This window comes from Channa argus, chromosome 4, assembly GCF_033026475.1.
Source record: "Channa argus isolate prfri chromosome 4, Channa argus male v1.0, whole genome shotgun sequence".
Lineage (NCBI taxonomy): Eukaryota > Metazoa > Chordata > Actinopteri > Anabantiformes > Channidae > Channa > Channa argus.
This window is the reverse complement of record NC_090200.1, coordinates 28,611,048-28,632,231: the sequence shown is the minus strand read 5'-3', so window position 1 is coordinate 28,632,231 and position 21,184 is coordinate 28,611,048. Positions and strand designations below refer to the sequence as shown.

The 21,184-nt window shown below is 39.8% G+C and overlaps 2 protein-coding genes across 9 annotated transcripts in view; both read left to right on the top strand.

Annotated features, from left to right (window-relative positions):
- The first annotated feature begins 9,794 nt into the window (after positions 1-9,794).
- Positions 9,795-15,905, top strand: ska1 (spindle and kinetochore associated complex subunit 1). 2 transcript variants are annotated; one of them, XR_010914295.1, is made up of 8 exons: positions 9,795-9,892; positions 10,296-10,381; positions 10,495-10,610; positions 11,286-11,380; positions 11,787-11,924; positions 13,472-13,641; positions 14,024-14,222; positions 14,381-15,905. XR_010914295.1 is itself a non-coding variant. In XM_067502828.1 (7 exons), exons 2-7 carry the CDS (start codon positions 10,300-10,302, stop codon positions 14,170-14,172), a joined length of 750 nt encoding a protein of 249 aa, XP_067358929.1. In that variant the 5' UTR covers positions 9,795-9,892; positions 10,296-10,299; the 3' UTR covers positions 14,173-15,903. The 2 variants fall into 2 exon arrangements, 1 of the variants encoding a protein (XP_067358929.1); XM_067502828.1 differs by having other exon boundaries at positions 14,024-15,903.
- Positions 15,906-16,765: 860 nt separating this feature from the next.
- The window catches only part of akap13 (A-kinase anchoring protein 13), a 114,131-nt gene continuing 109,712 nt past the window's right edge, over positions 16,766-21,184 (top strand). For all 7 annotated transcript variants that reach the window (XR_010914246.1, XM_067502283.1, XM_067502285.1 and 4 more), the window contains exon 1: positions 16,766-17,007. The gene's annotated coding sequence lies outside the window, so the exon portion shown is untranslated. The remainder of the gene's footprint in view (positions 17,008-21,184) is intronic.

Here is a 21,184-nt window from a genome sequence, read left to right as displayed (position 1 = left end):
TCACTGGGAGCAATTAAGTTGGGGTTCATTGTCTTGCTTAAGGACACTTCAACATGTGACTGGAGGAGGTGGGACAACAGCGAGATTGGTAGACAACCTTCCTGCACAACAGTCAACCTCCAAACTGAGAACCAAACTGAAAAGGTCAATTGCCAAGAGGGCTTCCAGATCACCTTGACCAATGCTTTTCAGTTTGTGGCCTTCATGAGGCTCTGTTTGCATAAATATTCGGTCAGCAGAGCTTGAGAACAGCAAAGTGTGAGAGTAGGCAAGCATTATTTATTAATCAATAGACAATAGTAGACAATTCAATAACTTTGAGCACACAGTGTCTCAATAGGCATGTAAGGTTTGCACATTTACACCTAATGAATTAGACACATGACACAGAGTGAGATTGAGAGAACTCCAATGTGTCTCATAAATAGAAACGAATAAAAGCCCATATTGAAGCTCATGATGGTGCTGCACAAATACCCTCCACTGACATCCGATTGAGGAGAACAGTGGATTAAGACACAGCTCTGCACGCATGTCCTTCCTCCCTAGTGACACAAAAGCCTGTGTGATGGCCTCACACAACCAGTGGACAGCCGCTGTTTGGTCAGAGGTTTCCCTTGGGAATCTTCTCTGTAATGCAGAGCTGCTGTCTGTCTGAAGATTGCAGTGCGAGCTGCAGAATGAGATGGTGAAACTCTTTGTCCATCTCATTTGTGTGGGGAAGAAGAAAAACCAGTCTAGTGTAATAACTCTGGATTTGACCTTCATGACAGGATGAAATTGCTGCAGCGTAGGTTTTAATTTTGGATAGGGCGAGATTTCTCTCCAATAACAGCTGGAGGAAAGTTAGGATTTGGAACATGATGTGGGGTCCATGCTCCTCTCCAAACACCATAGATGAAAAGCGGACCATTTTGCTGCATAAGAGGCTGTTGTAGATTAGCCCTTGTGCCTTGAATGGTCTGTATAACTGCAGGTGGGAGCCCTAAGCTCTCCAAATGCTTCCGTTTCCGTTCCATGGTAAGCCCAACAGAAGCTGAATCATTGTCGTAAGATGCGCTTGTGCCCTCTGGAGCCACTAGAATGACTGATAGTTGGTCTTCCTGTACCCATGCTGGGAGGCTTGGGATAAGAGGAATGGGTGGAAAGCATAGCGGAGGGCTCTGGGCCGCGGGCGGTGAGAGAAGGCAGAGAGGTAGATCGTCCTGCGCGCTCATGTTGAACCAGAGAGGACATTGTGTTTTTTCGCGGGAGGCAAACAGATCGACCTCTGCTCTCCTGAACCTGTCCCACAACAGCTGAACTAGTGAGGGGTTCAGCCTCCACTGGCTCTGAAGAGGCCCTCCCTGTGACATGAGGTCTGCAGCCCAGTTCTGTTTCCCTGGGATGTAGACTGCTCTGATGGAGCGCAGGTTTCTGTGGGTCCACAACAAGAGACCTCTGGCTGTTACGAGAAGGCGGGCTGAGCGAACTTCGCCCTGACGATGGATGTAGGCTGCAGCTGTCTCACCATCACATCTTTGTCTTTCAACAGTTGAGTGTTTGTAAACTTTCAACACTGTGGAGAGTTCCAGACAGTTAATGTGGAGAGATGGTGGATCCCTACCATTTTCCTACCAGGACCTGAGACAGACACATCCCACCACACCCAATCAGAGAGGTATCTGTGAACACTGATATGTGTGACGACACTTCCTGTTGACAGAACAGCGGTCGATGTCTGATCTCAGTCTTGTGCACACGCTATATAGCACGCACTGCAATTTTCAGACAGACAGCAGCTGTTTGTGCATTACAGAGAACATTTACATTCCCAACATTCCCAGCAGCTGTCCCACTGGTTGTGTGAGACCATCGCACATGCTTTATTGTGAGCATGTGGAACGGTCTCTTCACAATTGAATTTTTTGAAAAGAGACAGGTCGAGAATGGGTCACATTCCTCTCATCTTTTTGGGAACTAGGAAGTAACGGGAGTAAAAACCCTGGTTTTCCTCGCCTGCTGGAACTCTGGAGATGGCTCTTTTCTCCCAAAGCTCCTTTAACTCCCTCATCAGAGCAGCTGTTTCTCTCTCAGATGACATCACCAATGATACTCCAATGAAAAGAGGAGGAAGGGTGGCAAACTGACAGCTGTAACCCATCTTTATTAATTTGTCCATCCACTCTTTCATGGAAAGTTGATTTTGCCGCTGTGAGAGTGGGGGAGCACACATCTGGGGGACCCTCTGTTGGCATGAACGACAGACAGTGAAGAGCCCTCTCTGTCGCTGCAGGAGCTGGATGTTCGCTCTGCGCACGGGTAGGCATGAATGAAAGGGCTGAGGTGAGGTGGCATGGATGCCGGGAAAAAGATTATCATCTGAGTCCGGCCTGAGACGCAGTTGCAACGGAGGCTGAAGTGTGTCTCGACCCAGGTCAATCTCTGGTCACGCCTGGGGGCACAAAGACCTGGGTGGTGTGCGACTCCATGAAGTTAGTTGCTTCAACCACTCTGCCTCTTCTGAAGCCTGCTGGAAGTGGGTGGCTGCATCCCGGAGGAGCAGCCCAAAGAGCCTATCGGCTCAGGGCAATCAGGCCCTTCCTGATTGATCTGTGGATTCTGGTGAAGGTGTCATAGGTATTAACTGGTGCCCCCAGGTTCCCTGGATGTTGCCGTGCCTCCAAAAAGAAAGAGCGGCGGGTAGGAAACCTTGGCCATAGAAGGAGATGCTTGTTCTACTGCTCGCCCTGGTAAATGTCTCCAAACTTTTGGTTGGGGGCAGGGGCGGGTGGCTCTGTGTGAGACACAGTAGCAGCGGAGGCTTAAGTGCTTCTTGATCCAGGGCGAATGTTCTGTGATCATGCCAGGAGCCCTGGGGCCACAGAGACCTTAACCTTTATTAGCTGCTTACAATTAACTCCCCTTGTGTTCGTTTTGGTTTAAATAGTTTAAACCAAAACAGACATCGTTTCTATTGGGCAAAGAGCAGTGTAGTTAAGATCATAACATTCATTGAAATAATAAAGTTGAAAAGCCCATGTTATGACAGCCTGCCTCTCTTTGCTGTCTCATTGGGTTAAGTGTAGAGCAAATATCTTGACTACAACATTTTTTAAAATCAAGTCTAGGATTCTCAAAGCTATGTGTTGGAAATAATTCTATCATCACAAGTCTAATGTTGCTGGTTTGCAGCGCTTCCTAATACTTGTCAGGTAGCTAAAGTTATCCAGCAGTAAAAATAATTTAAGGTGTCCAGGTTCAAGTCAACATAGTTACTAAGCAACAGTGTTTCAGCTTAACCAAGTTATGAACTTTTTTATCTTTTGTTTACTGTAAGTATGACTTATGTTTCATTATGTAGTTAGTATATGTTCAGCGGCTATAAGTTGAATATACACTATGCCAGTGAGATTTGCTTTACTGTTTATTCGTTCTAACTAGAGATTTCTTGATTGTGACATATTAACAATCATTTTGAATTCTCTATATATTTTACATGCTGATGCATAAAACCGAATATTAGAAAGATAAATAATTTATTGGTTTCCCTCACTCATTAAACATAGCCCATTTCCAACAGGACATGGTTGCTACTGCTTGAAATAGCCTTTGCTGTAACTCAGCCTCAGTGAAAATACCCCTGCTTCATCACCTGAACTGGATCATTTTCAACTGGATCACTACTTTAAAAACGGGGGGATTGACAGCTTGGGGTGAACATAGGTTCTGTATTTGTAGCAGCAACAGCATAGAAAGAATGTTACCGAAGATATGGATAACTAATATTTAGATACGCAGAACAGCCAATAATTTAATGTATCCAAAAAGTCAAACATGTTCCTGCAGAGGATCACGTACATGTGCGGGTCCACATGCAGTTTATTCACAACGTCTATAAGAAGCAGTGTGCTCATACAGTACTTGTGTGCTCTCTGTTCTTGCCTGGGTTATTGTTAATCCTGACCACAGTAGTAGGTGTTGTTGACAGTTCTGAAGAAGAAATACTCAAAACAATAAGACCTGTGTGCTATCCAATACAATTATGTCTAAGTCAAGTTGTGACCTTTATTTTACTTGACATGTCAATTTGTGACATATTAGAAATCACATCACCATTTTCAACATCAGACAGTATTTTTGATTTGACAGGCCCAGACCTTATACCATTGGCATGTGTGCTGTAGGAATATTAACCATCTGGCACCTTCTACTGTCACACAGAGTTGCAGTTCCTTAGCATTTGTCAAACACCGTTGTTCCCCCTGGTTTTGTCTGCAGGATTTGTTTTATTAGTTAAAAATATTGAAATTCATTTAATTGTGTCACAAATGCATTCTTTAGCTTTATCATCTTGGCTCCTAACAAAGCAAATCCCCTCCAAAGTAGATACTGTAATTCAGCAGTACCTCAGTACTGGAATCATCTTACGCAGTGATCTTCTTCAAAGGGACAGAGAATTTTCTAAGCATAATAAGACAGCATAACAACTTACTGTATCCATCTGAAATGATAATTAATCATAAAAATTAGGACTTCGATGTACTTCCTGCAGTTTTGGTACTGCACCTTAATGAGGATTTTGTCATCTTTAACATGTGTTTATAGTGAAATGGGCTAAACAGTGGAGATCCTACAGTCTGTTGGGGCCCTAGGCAAACATTTATGCAACATAAAACCACTATGCTTAAGATATGGAAAATATAATAAAATACACACCACATAGCACAGTAACTTACATTAACACATTGTAGTGGTTTATAGTACACTTGTCCAAATTTCTTTGATCCTAAATTCCATAATCATTCATAGGTTGATAGTCAGACACAGATTTCATCAGTTTACCACAAAAACGTATTGTCTGAGCTAGCTGATTATTTGCAGCCTGCTAGTCAAGCTAATAAGTTGACTTTTGGTGACTCCAGCAAAGCTGGACATATAAAGCTGCTCTGCTAACTTAGTTAGCAAAGTTAAGTCATGTTAAATGTCAAAGTAAACAAAACAAACAATGTGATACCAGTGGAAGCTCCGTTATTCAATGAATTATTATTTCTCGAAATAATTATTATTTCTCAAAATAATTTTAATCTGATCAAAAAAATACATCTTGGAACTAAAGTTTGCAGAAGATAAAGATGTTCTCATTCTTGCTGACAGGTGTCTGCTGTACACAATAATAAAATAAAACTTTTCGTAGCTTTATCTGAAAAGTAGTCAAATATCGATTACACATACACTGATCAGGCATAACACTATGGCCACCTGTGAATTTATTTCAATCCAATATAGCAGTTCTGTCAGGAATTCTACTTTTACAATGTTACAATTTCACAATTTTACAATTTCTAGCCAGAGTTCTGAGGGGAAACCAATGCAAGAACGGGGAGAACATGCAAACTCCACACAGAAAGGCCATGGCCTGCTGGGGCATGAATCCGCAATCTTCCAGCTGTAAGGCGGTAGTGCTCTAAGACTTACAAACATTTTTTACATTTTATAATATTAAACTGTTTACATACACATTATGGGTGACTCCACATGTATACTACAGGTTAAAAAATGCTGTCCAATTCTTAACATTTCTCACCTGAAGGATGTCTTGTGGAACAGGTCACCTCCTGTATTTTACTGCTAAGAAAACAAATACATAACATTAAAATTAGTAGCATTAAAGCACTCTTACCCAATGGCAGCCGGGATAGGTACCACTCCCCCATGAGACAGAACAGGATAGGTGGGTAAGATAAGGGATTGATATTTTTACACAGATGATATCTTTTTGTTCATATTTTTATTGTGCCACTTCACCACAATAATGAGTTTGAAGTTGAGAGTGAGGGCAGTCTAATGTGTCTGCTTCCTTTAGCTTCTGGTTTTCCTCCTAACCCATAAACTGTGACTTCTCACTGCTACTAAAGCCCCTGTGTCTGTGGAGGGAGAAACACCTTTAGCTACATCTTAAAGCCTCCTAAAGCCTGAATCTCAGTCCATCTTAAACAACCTGAGTTATAATGATACTCTGTAGATGCTGATGTTATTTGCAGAGGCAACAAGCCTCAAATCATCATTTCTGCACACTTAACTCTGGGTTTTTGAGAAGTGACATCAGTTTTTAGTTCTGATGTTAATCCATGTGGAAATTTGTGAAACGTATAATTTGGTTATGTACTATTTCCAGTTGTCCCAGCTGACCTCAACCCTTTGGGTGTCCTCCAGACAAGATTTAACTTTGCTCACTTCAGTTCAGACAAGTCTTAAAGTTAAAAGTGAGTCTGCTGTGCAGCAGTCTTTCAACACAGAGTATGTCTTAGCACTTGTCATGCCATTCATGGCTGAAATAGCATTATGGAAAGGGTCTGAAATCCAAGCTGCTCTCTAGGCCCACTGCCCATCTCCAATACACACATTAACTTTGCTCTGGGCAACAGCTCTCACACAGACAGACAACAGACTGGGGACTCCACAGTTCTTTTGGGGGATTTCAACGTGGGCAATGATGGAGAAACCTGGAAGAGGAACGGCCTGCCTGATCTGAACCTTTGTCATGCACTTCTGTGCTAGTCATAGTTTGGCCTAAACAAACATCATATTTGAGCATAGGTCTAGTCATAAGTGTACATGATACCAGAACACCTTAGGCCTCAGGTCAATGATTGACTTTGTGGTCGTATCATCAGATTTGAGGGCTCATGTCTTTGATACTCAGGTGAAGAGAGGAGCAGAAATGTCAACAGTTGGATCCCGTGGTGGGTAGGATGCCAGACGAACCTGGTAAGCTCAAACGTGGAGTGAGGGTGTGCTGGGAACGCCTGGTTGATCAGCAGATCAGGTACCAGAAGGCCAGAAGGGCTGCGGCTTGGGTGGTTGCAAACGCAGGAAAGGAGGAGTTCGGAGTGGCTATGGAGAAGGACTTTCGGTTGGCCTCTGGGAAGTTCGGGAAAACCATAAGACAGCTCAGAAAGGGAAAGCAGGGTTTAGCCCGGGCTTTATTAAGCAGGGGAGGAGAACTGCTGACCTGGACAGGGGATATTGTTGGGCTGTGGAAGGAAAACTTTGAGGAGTTCCTGAAGCTGTTCAATTTGCCCTCTGAAGAGGAGGCAGAGTCTGAAGTCTTAGGGAAGCTTTATCAATAACACAGGTGGAGGTCTCTGAGATAGTTAAAGAGCTCCTCTGTGGAAAGTCACCAGTTGCGAATGAGATCCGCCCTGAGATGCTGAAGGCTCTGGAGATTGTAGGGCTGTCCTGGTTGACAGACCTTTTCAGTGTCCCATGGAGGATGGGTTTTTAAAAGGGCTTCTGACCGTGTTCCTAGTGGGGTTTTGTGGGAGGTATTACAGGAGTATTGGGGGGCCAGGGACGGTTCTTCTACAACCAGAGTAGGAGTTGTGTCCGTATTATCTGTAATAAGTCAATCACATTCCCAGTATGTGTTGGCCTTCGTCAGGGTTGCCCTTCATCACCGATCCTTTTTGCGATTTTCATGGACAAGATTTCTAGGAGTAGCCAGGGGGGAGAAGAGTGTCTGGCTTGGGGACCTCAGAATCTCTTTTATGCTTTTTGCAGATGATGTGGCTCTGTTGGCTTCATCAGACCATGACCTCCAGCATGCACTAGGATGGTTTTCAGTCGAGGATGAAGTGGCTGTGATACCGGTCAGCACCTCCAGATCTGGGGCCATGGATCTCTCCCAGAACTCTACACCCTGGACAGGGTCTGGACTGTTTTAAGAGATGTTTTAGTTTTTGGTGCTTTGTCTTCCATGCCTTTCACCTATCTGTTTGGCTTTATGTTTTTGGTAAGAGACCTCTTGGCTACTAAACACCAAACACAGAGAGATTGAGAAAAGAGAATGAGAAAAGAGTTCATGGATATTAAAATATATTTGATCAAACATATATAAACAAGATCCAGGACAGGATCCAGGAAACAATGGACTGAGGTGATGAAACACACTGGTAATGTCCCTGTCCAAAATATTTTGAAATGCGATTCTGGCTTAAAAATTTTCAGATTTAATATGTTATTATTAAATAGGCTTTCGGTGAGCTGCAAATGGGTGCATTTTCTTTGTATTTACATTTTTCACAAAATATTTTTTCTGACATTTTGTGAAGTTGAGGGCAGGGTGTTTTGTCCCATTATGTATACTTAGGAAATGCAGTCTAATAGACAAGTTTGTAGGAAATAGTCTTCCGCTATACTGTTCCGCCCCCTTAATCAGGACACACACTAGGATCAATGGCTTTTGGCTTGTCCCTTCAGGGGTCGCCACAGTGGAACAATGTTCCACTAGTTGATTTGGTATGAGATTTTACGCCAGATGCCCTTCCTGCCACAACCCTCCCACTTTATCCAGGCTCGGGACCGGCCCCAATGTGGACACATAAAAAGTTAATGAAAATAAAACAACTTAAAGTGATACATACAAGGGTTGTGGGGGTGTGTGTATGTGTGCATGTGTACCCCAAGATAGAGATCATACACTTTATTATAATCCACCATGCTTATATATAGCACTGATAAATTTAGAGTATCAGTGGGTTTATGAATTTTTCATTGAAGGATCACTGAAGGTTCAGGTCCCGCAGTTGGAACAGCTAAATGAGTAAAACCAGAGGGTCAGAAGGGGTCTTCTTGGTTTATGATGTTTTTAAGATTAGATACTCTATTCCTAGTATTCAAATCCTTGTAAACTAAAGAAAGATTTCTAGATTCACTGTACTTGCTTTCCAACTACACTAGGGCCACTGTGCTCTTGATAAAAAAAAATCAAAATTATTTTATTCTCTTACCCTCTTCTGTGCCTCACTAATAAAGTTGAATTGTGAGACCCACAGGTGTGTACCTAAGCTGCTGTATGTCTAATCAATTGGACTCATCTCAGGAAAAAAAACAAAAAAAACAAAAAAACAAACAGAATGCACCTGACTGTCTAAATACTTTATAAATTAAGAGATTTTATTTGTAATATTTTAATGATGATTGTGGAAAGATTAATGTTTGGCTTTGGATGTAATGCACATAGGTTTTTAGCTACAACTCTTACTTTACAGACTCTAAAATCAGGCAGTAGTGCATTCAGAAGATGCCTAGGGAACAGTTAATGGCAAGGTTATTATTAATATTATTATTATTATTATTATTGTAATTCCTGAACTAGGATGTTGCAAATAGTAAAAGAACCTCCAACATTCTATCAGTATACACGGTAGAACTTGCTGAAATTCTAAAGGCACCACAGTGGGTAGAAAATGTTTAAATGAGAGGTACTGTTCAGTTCATATGGATTCCAGTACCTAGAGGTATTAAGGGAAGTAACAAAGCAGACAAACATGCAAAAGAAGAAACAGTAGTTGAGATACCCATTAGCAAGGCATAAGCAAAGACATTAACATGGCCATGGGCTGTGAACAATAGTTAATAGGTTAATAATAGGACACAGTTCATTAAATAGGATATTGAAGTCATTTAGTAAACATCCAAATGGAATTTGTGACCAGTGTCAAACACAAAGAAAATGCAAAAGCAATGAAAAAAATCCTACAAGCATTACAGAGCTACTATGAACAGCAGCATGAAGCAAATTTGTTTTATGTATATTTAAAACTTTCAGCCTTAATCGAAAATACAGTTTCTATTGGAAAGAGTTTGATCAATACTCTGTCATAGTAAAGCAGATGCAGTATCATCCGTAAGGTCAATCGTCCACCGCACGGAAGAGGACGCTAATGCGACATACTTTGGCGCCACTGCGTCGAAGAAGAAGAAGAAGAAGAAGAAGAAGAAGAAGAAGAAGAAGAAGAAGAAGAAGAAGAAGAAGAAGAAGAAGAAGAGCAAGAGCCCGCATGCGCTAATCGTGACGTAACGATTGTCGATTCAAATTAAACCGGGAGACCAGCGTCAAAAAAGAGAAGTAAGTATTTCTTTAAATACTTTTAGGTTTACTCATAAATGTTATACACATACTTAAAGCGTGTATGTTGCTAGACACCTCCTCACTGTTAATATGTCTCATAGAAGTAACGTTATTCCAACGCCTTCGGAGCATTACTGAGCCCCTAGTAAACATTGGCATGTTACGGTGCAGAAGGCAGTGTTCATTTTTTTTTTATACTACTACCTCTGTAACCTCGTTTATGGTTATTTTATATACAAGTTTTACTTTATTTATTTAGTTTAGAAACCTTGGACATTTCATATTATTATTTGGTGTCTTTAAATGTATTGTATATTATCACTGCCAATACACATGCCTATGATGCCTATGATTTATTAAATTGCCATATTTCAATTGACTGAATGTGTCCATATTTCAGAGAGATGAGGGAGCTTGAGGATATCAGCCACCACCTTAATGAGAGGATATCATCACTGCAACGCATTGTGGATCTGTCAGTTGTTGGTATGAAGCATTGATTTATGTTAGACAGGACTTGTAATTTCAGTTCCAATATGTACATGTATAAAGTGTATATATATGAATATGTCATATAATTTTTCACTGTCCACATTTAGAGTTGCCTCAAAATAAGATGAAGAAACTTGGACAGGAACTTTTTGCACTGGGGGAACTCCTGTTGGAATTTGAAAAATGTGTTGAACAGCAAAAAGAGCAACTAAAGCATTTAAAGGTAAATTGTATGTGTTTTACAGTGAATTGCACTCAGTTGATCACCAGCCATCAGCAAACACAGCCTTTTTGGTTTGTCTTCACTGCTGAAAAGATCAGATTTTGACTAGTGCTATTGTCTCAGAGAATTGGCATTAACCTGCAAAGAACTTTTCTCAGACATGCACTGGGATCTTATATTTTTCTAGACATTCACCTGAAGAGCTGTATGTGAGAATGCAAACACTCAAATCAAATGGACCTCACCCTGCCAGCTTCAAGTATAAAGTCTATATAGATCATTGACTGGACAATTCATGTTAGGATATCCCACTCCTTCATTTAGCAGAACAATGGTCCAAAACATACAATATGGTCAAAGCAACCAAATGCTTTTCAAGATGAAGTGATAGACTCACTGGACCTGATTAAGCTACGCTACTTGAAGACCCCACTAATAGCAGAGAGAACCCACAAGTCAGAACTGCATTACGAGTCTTTGAGCGAATCCAGAGGGAACATAGAAAGATTCTGAATACTTTAAAGACTGACTGCAAAGATATCCACACAATAATCATGCTTTTATTTGACTTAATGTGTGTCTGATTATTTCTGTGCCCCTAAACTTGACTACTAAGTGTTAAACATAATGTGACCTATACAATTATTTCTGCATTAAAGTCTGTTTGTGTTGCAGGAACTTGAGGCATTATTTCAGAACAATCTGGAGTATGTCCAGCACATGAGGGACAACATGCCGTCACATATGCCGAGGAAGAAAAGCCCAGCAAAGTGAGGACGCCTTATGTTTTTCTATTTTCCTGATGTTTTATACAGAAAAATAACACATTTCCCATAGTTCAAATCTGAACAAGATAAGACAGGTTCTTCTTTTATATCCTTAATTCAAACATAAAAACCTATGGAGTAGACCAACTATGTAAAACAACCTTGAAAGCACTGTAAAACAGTTGTTCATAATGAGGGTTTGTTAACAATTAAAATGTCCATATTGATTCTAACTTTATATTTCTACTCCAAAGAGACAGGCCTCTAGCCCTTGTCTCTTTGGGGCCCTCCTCACCCTTTGTCTACACTGTGCTGATTGGCCAGCTGCCTTACTGTACAAAGAGAAAACAATCTTCTGCCTTGAGTGATAGACTGATGTTTTCTTTATAATGTTTGTCTTGTCTCTCAGTGAACGTGAATCTGTAGTAAGCCAGAAAGCAGAAGCAGACATGCAGGTTGTCCCACCCCAACATGACAAAAAGACCAACAAGAGCTACGTCAGAGAGGTGGACATTATCACAATGCCAGAGTTTGAGAGCATTCCTCAGTAAGTGTCCTTCACTGATATGCAACCTTTTTTTTTAAAGGAACCCGCAACTAATGTTAAGACATGTTTTAGTTTGGTGTAATGATCTACTATTCTCAACCACTATTTTGTGGTGTCAAGTCATAACCAGAAACTTTCCAACCACAAGAGTCACTCCCTGCCATGTCTGTCTCCATCTCCACATATAGACTATATAAAACTAAGTACAGTAAAACCTGAAGCTGACAATAATAAACAAGTAATAATAATTTCCCTTTAAGCTTTGACTCCTCTTCTTGACATTACATTAAATAAGACCTTATTTGTTGAGCAGCAATATTTTCCAAAATGTACAGCATCAAACTGATTACTTTTCAAAGGAAGTGAATTTGAAAAAACTATGACATGAAAGCATCAGATTGACAAAAAGTAGCTGAAATACAGCACCAAAAGAACAAAATGTGAATCCCACAATACACACTGCATGTCAGGACACACGCCAAGCTGAGAAGACCATTGCCTATGCAGTAACATTTAGTGGTGAGGCACAAATCAGAACAAGTGTAAACACCATTTCTAAAGCTGTTCCTAGGACTACAGTGGCCTCAATAATTGTCAAATGGAAGAAGTCTGGAACCACCAGGATTCTTGCAAAACGTGAAGCAGTATGATTACTTTCTGAAGCAACTGCATGTTTTAACTGTTGAGCCTAATTTGAAATGTATCTTGAAACTGACCAGGTTTTTTGGACATTGTTTCTGACAGCAAACGGTCTCAAAGCAGCAACTTACAGGACTTAAAAGATCTACTGATGACGTCTTTGTGGCAGAAACCACAGGGCACATTTAAAGACACAGAAACCCTCAATAATTTGACAAGTTTATATGTTGGCAAGTTGGAGCTGTTTTGGTTTAACAGTGTTCACACAACAGTTTTTTGGACATACACTAGTCAATTGATGGCATCATCTGTTGCAAGTGTCCAGCAGTTAGTGCATATTATTGATAGTGTTCTGCACAGCAAATGAGAAATCAGCACTAAAATCCGGCACCAATAAAACAGCCACTACATTTTTATTTGCAGCAAAAGTAAAATATTGTTTCCTTTGTCAATTCACACAGTTTTGTGTCTGGTGTTCTAAGTTGATTATCATTGTTCAGTTTTGCCTCATAAATGTAGTAACACTCCTACAAAAGAGAAGTGGCCAATCTAATAGTGAAAACACTGTTGTACTTAAATACAAGCAATTTAGGCTGTTCTCACACAGCAAGGAATTTATCTTTTAAAGAATTAGTTCAATATTTGAAATGGGTAATTTATTTAAAGGGGAACCTAACTGAAATTACAACTACATTTCCTGATCTAAAACCCCAAAACTCACCTAGTGCACCAACAAGGTCAGGTCTTTCCCTGGTTACACATCTAAAACACATCTAATTTTATTAACTTTCATTAGCTGTATTATCAGCTAACTTGCTGTAGCTGTTTAACATGTGATGATTATATGAACTTTAACCTGTGTGTGTGTGTGTGTGTGTGTGTGTGTGTGTCAATTGTGTCCCTCTAAGGTATATGAAAGGACGGGTGTCATATGATCAGCTTAATGCTGCGGTTCAGAGCATCAACACAGCTGTAGCAGCCAAGTACAAGATCCTTCACCAGTCAGTGAAAACTCTCAACAATCATTCACGCAAGCTGCACCAGCGCTTTAAGGAGCAGGAGAGGAAAGATACAAAAGGTAAACTGTCAGCAGCCTAAACTGTTAGTCAGGGGCTTCAGAAAGTATTCAGATTCGTAATAATTTTAGACTTTTGTCTTTAATTTTTTAAGCATAACCATTTTGGCTGAGCAATCTATCTGCAATAGCACATAATGACTTTTAAAACTTGTTTTAGAAAGTTTTGCAGATTAAAAAAAAAAACAAAACCAAAAAACACATTTGTCATTATGAGTTACTTAGTGTAGAATGATGGGCAAAAATGTTAAAAACAATCTGCAACACATGATGTGGACCCAAAAAATGTAAATTTGCGTTGAAAGACCCAGTGTTTACTCAGTTCCCTGGAAGACAATGTAGGTGCATACAAACTGACTGGTCACACTGTTAAAATGCGTTGCAGGTCAGTTTTTCGTGGTGGAGGATGACCTTCGTGAGTTCACTCAGATAAAGGTGGACAAACGCTTTCAGGGGATTCTGAACATGCTGCGACACTGCCAGCGCCTGCGAGAGCTTCGAGGAGGAGGCCTAACCCGCTACATGTTGTTGTGAATGAACACGATTTACGCAGTTCATTGGCATTTTTCTTGGCTGGTTACATTGTAAGCCCACTGAATAATTGAAGTTACTGCACTATGAGATCATAAGGAAGGCTGTTTTATACATTGCAAAACAAATTAAATGTTTTGTATTCATCAGATATTTTACTGTTAGCTGCAGTGTAATTAATATATAATGTTCTGTATATATTACATTACAGGACCACTGGGGGAGTCTGATACCTCCTCTAGGTCACTGAATTCATCATCTAACAGTCCACATCTGACACTCCAGTAAGTGTTTAACTTGGGGATATGTCACCAGTATGCGCAGAGATTTTTTTCAAAGTGTCAAATAAGCTCTATATTTAAAGTAAAGTAAAATAAAACTAACCTTATGATTAATACCTGTAAACCCTCTAAGTACTCTGAAAGATGTATGTTTGGTTGTGATAATTATGTTCAAAATGAGGAATGGTATTTCACAGATTTAAAAATAAAATGGCCCATAGTTGGGTTGAATATTACCTGAAGGTCTGAAGAAAAAGAATGTATCAACTCATGATGATACTTGAGTTTGAGTGTTCATTATTGGAATAAGGGAAAACACACAAAAGGAAAAGGAAAATGACATTTTTTTAATGAATGGTTCAAGATTATTTTAAAGGGCAAATTGGCTAATTTCTCAATTAGCTTCCTATGATACTAGGGGAGTACATGTGTATGATTGATTTTCAACTTTCCAAAAATATTAAAATATTTATCAGCAGATCACAGCAGTTTTAACTTAAGATGAAAATTGGTCACTCATTAGGCCTTACCTGATTGTTTGCAAATTTGTATAGTATTCGGCTTCATTACTAAACAGAACAATCCTAACTAGTGCAGCCAGATGGTTTCAGAAATCACCACAGTTCAATGGAGATGACATTTGTATTAAGGACTTTCAGTGGGTTGTAGTCTACTGTAACTGATTCTTGTGAGACAGTATTGTAGCAGAGTATTCAATATGAAGACAAGACAACATTGTTGGAGTTCAGTTTTATCAATCATTGTGATTGCTATGAATAAGATTATTTTTTGAGCGAAACGATGGGCCATAAGCCAAAACCAGTTATACAACCAGATTATATGACTAAAGTGGTACATACGGGAAATGCCACAAGTGCTTCGTGGTACTTATGCATTCTCATATTAAGAATGTTTGTTCATTTAGTCATCCAGAATCTGTCATACAAGATCTGAACAAACTCTCCACAGGAAAAAACAAACAAACACTGGTTCTGCTTCAGTTTTATGGTGTATCTGCACGTGAATGAATTTGAATTTAAAATATTTCTGAAATTTTGTCTATTAAAATATCACTATTTTGTTCATCATGTTATCATCATAATACCAGTGTCAACTTTAATGTCAATACAAGGGGACACTTACACCACCCCATCATTGTCACAAACCTTAATTCATTTAGAAAAGCTTTATAAAAAGACTAATACAAATGAAATGAGCAAATTAAATAGGTTTACTGGTTACCAGTTAAATTTGACTTTGATAAAACCACACTGAAATTAATCAGAAAAAGAATTACTTTTTCTTTCTACATGAGTGTTGTTCAAATGCACCACTAATGTTTTTTCCTTGCAGTGACATGCACACAATGGTCCTTGCATATGTCACAGTTTTCTGACTTTTGTAATTGCCACTGTGGACAGTCTGAAAAAGACAGCACGAGAAGCTTTATGTGCATGCAATAAATATGAATGGGACACGTTTGAGAGCTAAGACTTTCTTTAACTTAGCCACAGTGCAGTTGCCTTAGGAAAACCAATCTATCGGTTTACAGTCAAAGATGGTCGTGCAGCACCAGAGCAGAAGACACATTTCCACAATGTCATAATATGGCAGCAGCTCTTGTAAGATGACTGTTTAGAGGTGAGTGTGAATACATTCCAGCAGATGGCGTCCAAATCCTAGCTTGCCCGTTGACCCATAATGACGGATGATGGTAAAGGAGGGGCGGGGTACCGAGTGCTGAACACCAAACTGTGAAGATCACATTATGATTACATCGCATAATTACTAGAATCTGATCTAATCCAAATTTAAATAAATAAATTACTTCAGTGAGATGTTCCTATGAATGTTTTTTGTATCACTCACTGTACTTTTTATCCTTTCCCAAACACTTGGCCTGAGCAGGACACAGTGTCCTGCCACTAATGATCTCCACGGAATAATAAATAACTTATGGACACTATGTGGTTTAACATCTGCAGCCCACCGTTGAAGTTTTGTCATCATCAGGTTTGATATGTTTGTCATTACTACGATTTTTTTTACCTTTACATCTGAAATAAACGAGGCCACCAGATGTGAAAGTCCAGTTTAAACTACATTGAACAGTTTCAGTGTGTCATATCATCATGTCCCAGGAGACATGAAAAAAGTTATATTAAATATAACGTTAGTTTCTTGTCCTAAATGCACAAACTAGCACCGGATGTTAATTCCCAGTGTTCATTACTTTGGTCCATGTTAATAAGCGCAAGAAGTTTTTCATCAAGCAACGCGTTTATTTTGAAAGGTACCACCGGATATGTAAGCGTTTCCCTGTCGTCGGTTGGGGCTGATTCCGTGCATGGACCAAGTCAACAGAGTCTAACTTGGACAAGGATTTTTACGGTGGAGTTCGGTGGACAGAGAAAATGCAGTTGTTACCCAGTTAGTTCTCCGGTACCCGTTTCGAGGAAGAGGGGAGACACTGGAAAGACTCCCTTTAAGAGATTCAGTCAGAGTTGCTGTGGAACAGACAAGAACTGGGTGCAGGGAGTGTTCTGATTGCTATAGGGTGAGTACAAGTCCTGGACATAAACTTATGCTCCACCGAACTGTACTCTGTAACGTTAGCGTTAACGTGTGTGTGGCCAAATAAGAAACAAACGCACTAACACCGTTTGTCTTCACTCTTCTTAAGTTGCGGTCGTTGCTTAGTGCAACTTTTTGCAGCAGCGCTGCAGCTTCAAACAAACAACGAACCTCTGGCGTGAAAAAGGCCAATTTTTCTCTTGTGTTTGTTTAACCTAACGTGAGTCTTGATGTGATCCACACGCTGTGTCCCTAAAGACGGTAACTATGGTCTTCATTTTAAGGCAACTCGCCTCTGGCTGGGTGCTCTGTTGTACATAACATAGGAAGTTAGCGCAACGTTATGTGTTTTGCGGTCGCGTGCGGCTGTGATTTTAGCGACAGGAGCTAGCGCGTCACTGGAACAGGTTGAATAGTTAGAAGATCGACAGCTTTCGGCTCGTCCCTTCAGGGGTCGCCACAGCGGAACGTGTTTTTACGCCGGATGCCTTTCCTGCTGCAACCCAACCCAATACTCTACCACTAAACAGGTCCCCTAGGTTAAATAGTAGATTGAAGTAGTAGACTGAACTTCTTGGAGTACAGTTAATCATCAAAGTGTGATGGATTTCTGACTAGATCGTTGCATTAGTCTGATTTGAGCTAGATTTAAAAACGTTACAGTAGCAAGAGAAAGGAAGCGACTTGACCCGAATTTGTTTTTTTTCAAATATGGTCAGAACTTTTATCTTCCAGTTGTAAACAAGCAGAATTTATTATTGTTTAAAGGCTTGACCTTTTTTTTAGGAATCTGATCACGCTAGTAATACTTCACCAGCACCACATCATGCCCATAATTATAGATGTGACTGATATCTGCCTTAACACACCTACAAATCAATGCGTACTGACTAAATTGATCAGCTCACCTCTTACACCGAGGCAGAATGTTTGACAGAAACTTCTTTTTGAGTTATGTCATCTTTATGAGACAATTGGAAAATAAAAACCATGATTCAGAAACAAATTAATTAAAGGTAGGTTCCCCTAGGGCCATGTGTGCATTCATAAAGGAAACCATAACTGTTCTCCTATGAAAAGTGAACCACCAGGAGTGGATGTGCTGCAATAACAACAAAGTTAGGCCTAAACATAGTAACTGCAAATGTGGCTTTTAATGCTTCTAAAAAATGGGTAACCTACACTCTCTACTGTCCTTGAACGTACCAACAGCACAACATCAAACACTAAGTGACAATAAAAGGAGTCTATAGAGACACAGTGTTACTTTATTTTAATGTGAAGCTCCTAAGTCAATTGAAGAAGAGAGATGAGATGCCTGACATTTCCATATTACCCAGTTTACTTGATGACCTTAATTTTTTTAAAATTTTCACTTGGCCACAGCCATTACTCCCCTTTGTTGACTAGCAAAGCCAACACTCCTGCAGGTGTCTCCAAGGAAATAGAGACACTTTACATTGCTGTCATAGCTCCAGACAGCTGCAACTGCTTCGATGTGGAGAATGTGAACATACGTTATGTTGTGTTAGCTGTTGCGGGATGAAGTTGCGGGGTACGTGGTCTGTTTACCTGTACCTGTACCTGCCTGAAGAGGTTACGTGCATATTTTTTGTTTGGCTAAGAAGTTGTTTAAATTGTTACTGTGTAAAACACTGGGCAAATACTTCCTTGAGTTAATTTCTTAATAAAAATCATTTGTTGTTCATGATAGTGGAAATCATTGCATGGGCTCAAGAACAACTTGTTTCTGCATCCTCAAACTCAACCATGGAAAAAGAACCCATAAAAATCCTTCCAAAACTATTGGAAAGTCAAGACTAATACATTAGTTCTTGCTGTTCACTGAAGGCATTTGGGTTATCAAATGAAAGTTCAAAATTCTGGCTTTTATTTGCAGATATTTGCAGTACACCTAAATACATTAAACAATAAAGATGTGATAAACTACTATAGAGAATTGCAATGCAATTACCGTGGTTTTATGGACTTTTATAAAGGCCAATATGTTGTAGGATTAAATATGTGGTGCATTTACATCTTTAAAGTCAAAGGATTACACTGCGATCAAGCATGTATATATGACAAAACACAATGAGAAAAAGATATGAAAATTCACATTTAGCTTTTTATTTTATCCTTAATAACATTGAACCAATATTAAACTTGCTTTGATACTAGAATCTTAAAGTGGTTTACATCTGTTACATTCCTGAGGTTCTGAGCTTTAAAGTGTAACATCACTTCAAAACTCATTTAGCACAAGTAAAAATAAAAGCAAACTTTAACACATTAAGAAGCGTGTGTCAGCTGACACTTGTGACTATGACTGTGCTCTCAGTTTGCCTTTTTGTTAGCATGAAGACCTTGCCCCCAACCACTGCAAGACTGTTAATGAGCTTTAAGTTTGGAAATTTTTCAAAGTGATTTGGTGTATGAGTGGAGGTAGAGTATGAGGGTCAGTCATCTGGCCAGTCCTGGGCTGCAAAGTCACATGGGTCTTCTTGAGTTATTGTTGTTAAGTTGTCTGAATAGTGCTGCCTAGCAAGGCAATTTAATTTATCCCTTTAGGGCCTCATTTCTTTCCCTCTCCCTTTCTCTCTTTCTTTCTTTCTTTTGTCAAATGTGAACGTTTTAATGAAACAAAACAAAAGCCTTGTACTTAGGTAAAAGGTGTTCAGGTAACCATTGTATAAGGCACAGATTACCAGACTGATTATGCAGTATCACAATATGTTGCCTGTGCCTCAACCATTAACATGGTGTAACACACTTCATGTTCGCTATAGAAGACAGCACCTTTTGTATCAAATCCCACTTTCTACCATCTCCAAAATGATTAAACTAGCTTTAACATAAATGTATTTAAGGGTTGTAAATCCCTTGTTTGCGCTAACTACATCAAGCCTGTGATTGACATGACACCAAATTGTTGATTTCTTCTTTGGATTTGCTTTTACTGCATCCTCCTTAAGTTGCTGCTTATTTTAGGGTGGTCTGCCTTTAGTCTTTTCTTCAGCAGGTACAATACATGTTTAATTGAATAAAGGTCAGGTCATGGACCTGGTTAGTCTAAAACCTTGCTGTACAATAAAGCTCCTCCACAATAATTCAATTCAATTAAACTTTATTGATATAGCACCAATTCACAACAAAGTCCTCTCAAGGCGCTTTACAGAATGTAAAGAGAGAACCCAAAAGTTTGGCAGGCAGGTTGGCCTGCACCAGCTACCGGTCCCTGACTAGCTGGATTATTTTCCATGGTGCGGAGCCGCGCTTCTATTCCGTGAACCTCGCCTCCAAAGCTGCAGAAACCTTACACTTGTTACATATACCATTATCACTAAAGAAGGCAGAGGAAAAACTGAACTTGAGACAGACCAAACAATTGAGAGAAGGAGAGACAGAGGGACACAGAGAAGCCATTGCTAACGGATAACTGCTAAGCTAGCGGAGCTAAAATAGGTAAAATGTGGAATTAGTAAACGTTAGCTAGTTATGTTTTACAAGATCAAGTGCTTGTGTAATAACAAGCGTATGTCACGACTCAAGTATTAATTGTTTTGTGAAGATATCCCTTTTTAAAAAATTAAAACGAGAGCTGTAATCCTTTGATAGAAACCCAAGAGTGTGCAGAAACAGGAAGTGATGCAATATGATTACCGCAGGCATTAGACATTAGTTGCATTTCTCTGTAAATTTGCAGGCAAAATGTTTCTGTTAACCTCTGAATTAATTCTGCTGCTATCATCATGACTTGCACTCAGTAGTCAGCAAAGATTAGTGAGCTTATTCCACAAATAGCTATGCAATCCAAACCATGACACTATCTTCACTATGCTTCAAATATGAGCTTTTAGTTTAGATCCTAAGCAGATCTTTTCTTCTTCCATACTTACCATCACTTTGGTAGAGGTTCACCTTGGTCTCTACAGTCCATAAAACCTTGATCCAAAACTTCTGTAGATTATCTCTGCATGCATCTTGTGGTATTACTGCTAACTCAAATGGTGGATTGTGATACTTTCACCCTGCTCTGTGGAGGGTTCTGCTGATCTTAATGTTGTTTTTTTGGGTTTCTTCTGATGGTTCTCACAAAGCCATCCTGTGTATGTTGCTGAGTACAACAGTGGTTTTCTTTCTTTTTCAGGACATTGCAA

What these genes read in the sequence shown, in the direction of transcription:
- ska1 (XM_067502828.1), top strand. Translation starts at nt 10,300, where the DNA reads ATGAGGGAGCTTGAGGATATCAGCCACCACCTTAATGAGAGGATATCA. An exon ending in AGCAACTAAAGCATTTAAAG is followed by an intron (nt 10,611 to 11,285) that starts GTAAATTGTATG and finishes TTTGTGTTGCAG; the next exon opens with GAACTTGAGGCATTATTTCA. An exon ending in AGGAAGAAAAGCCCAGCAAA is followed by an intron (nt 11,381 to 11,786) that starts GTGAGGACGCCT and finishes CTTGTCTCTCAG; the next exon opens with TGAACGTGAATCTGTAGTAA.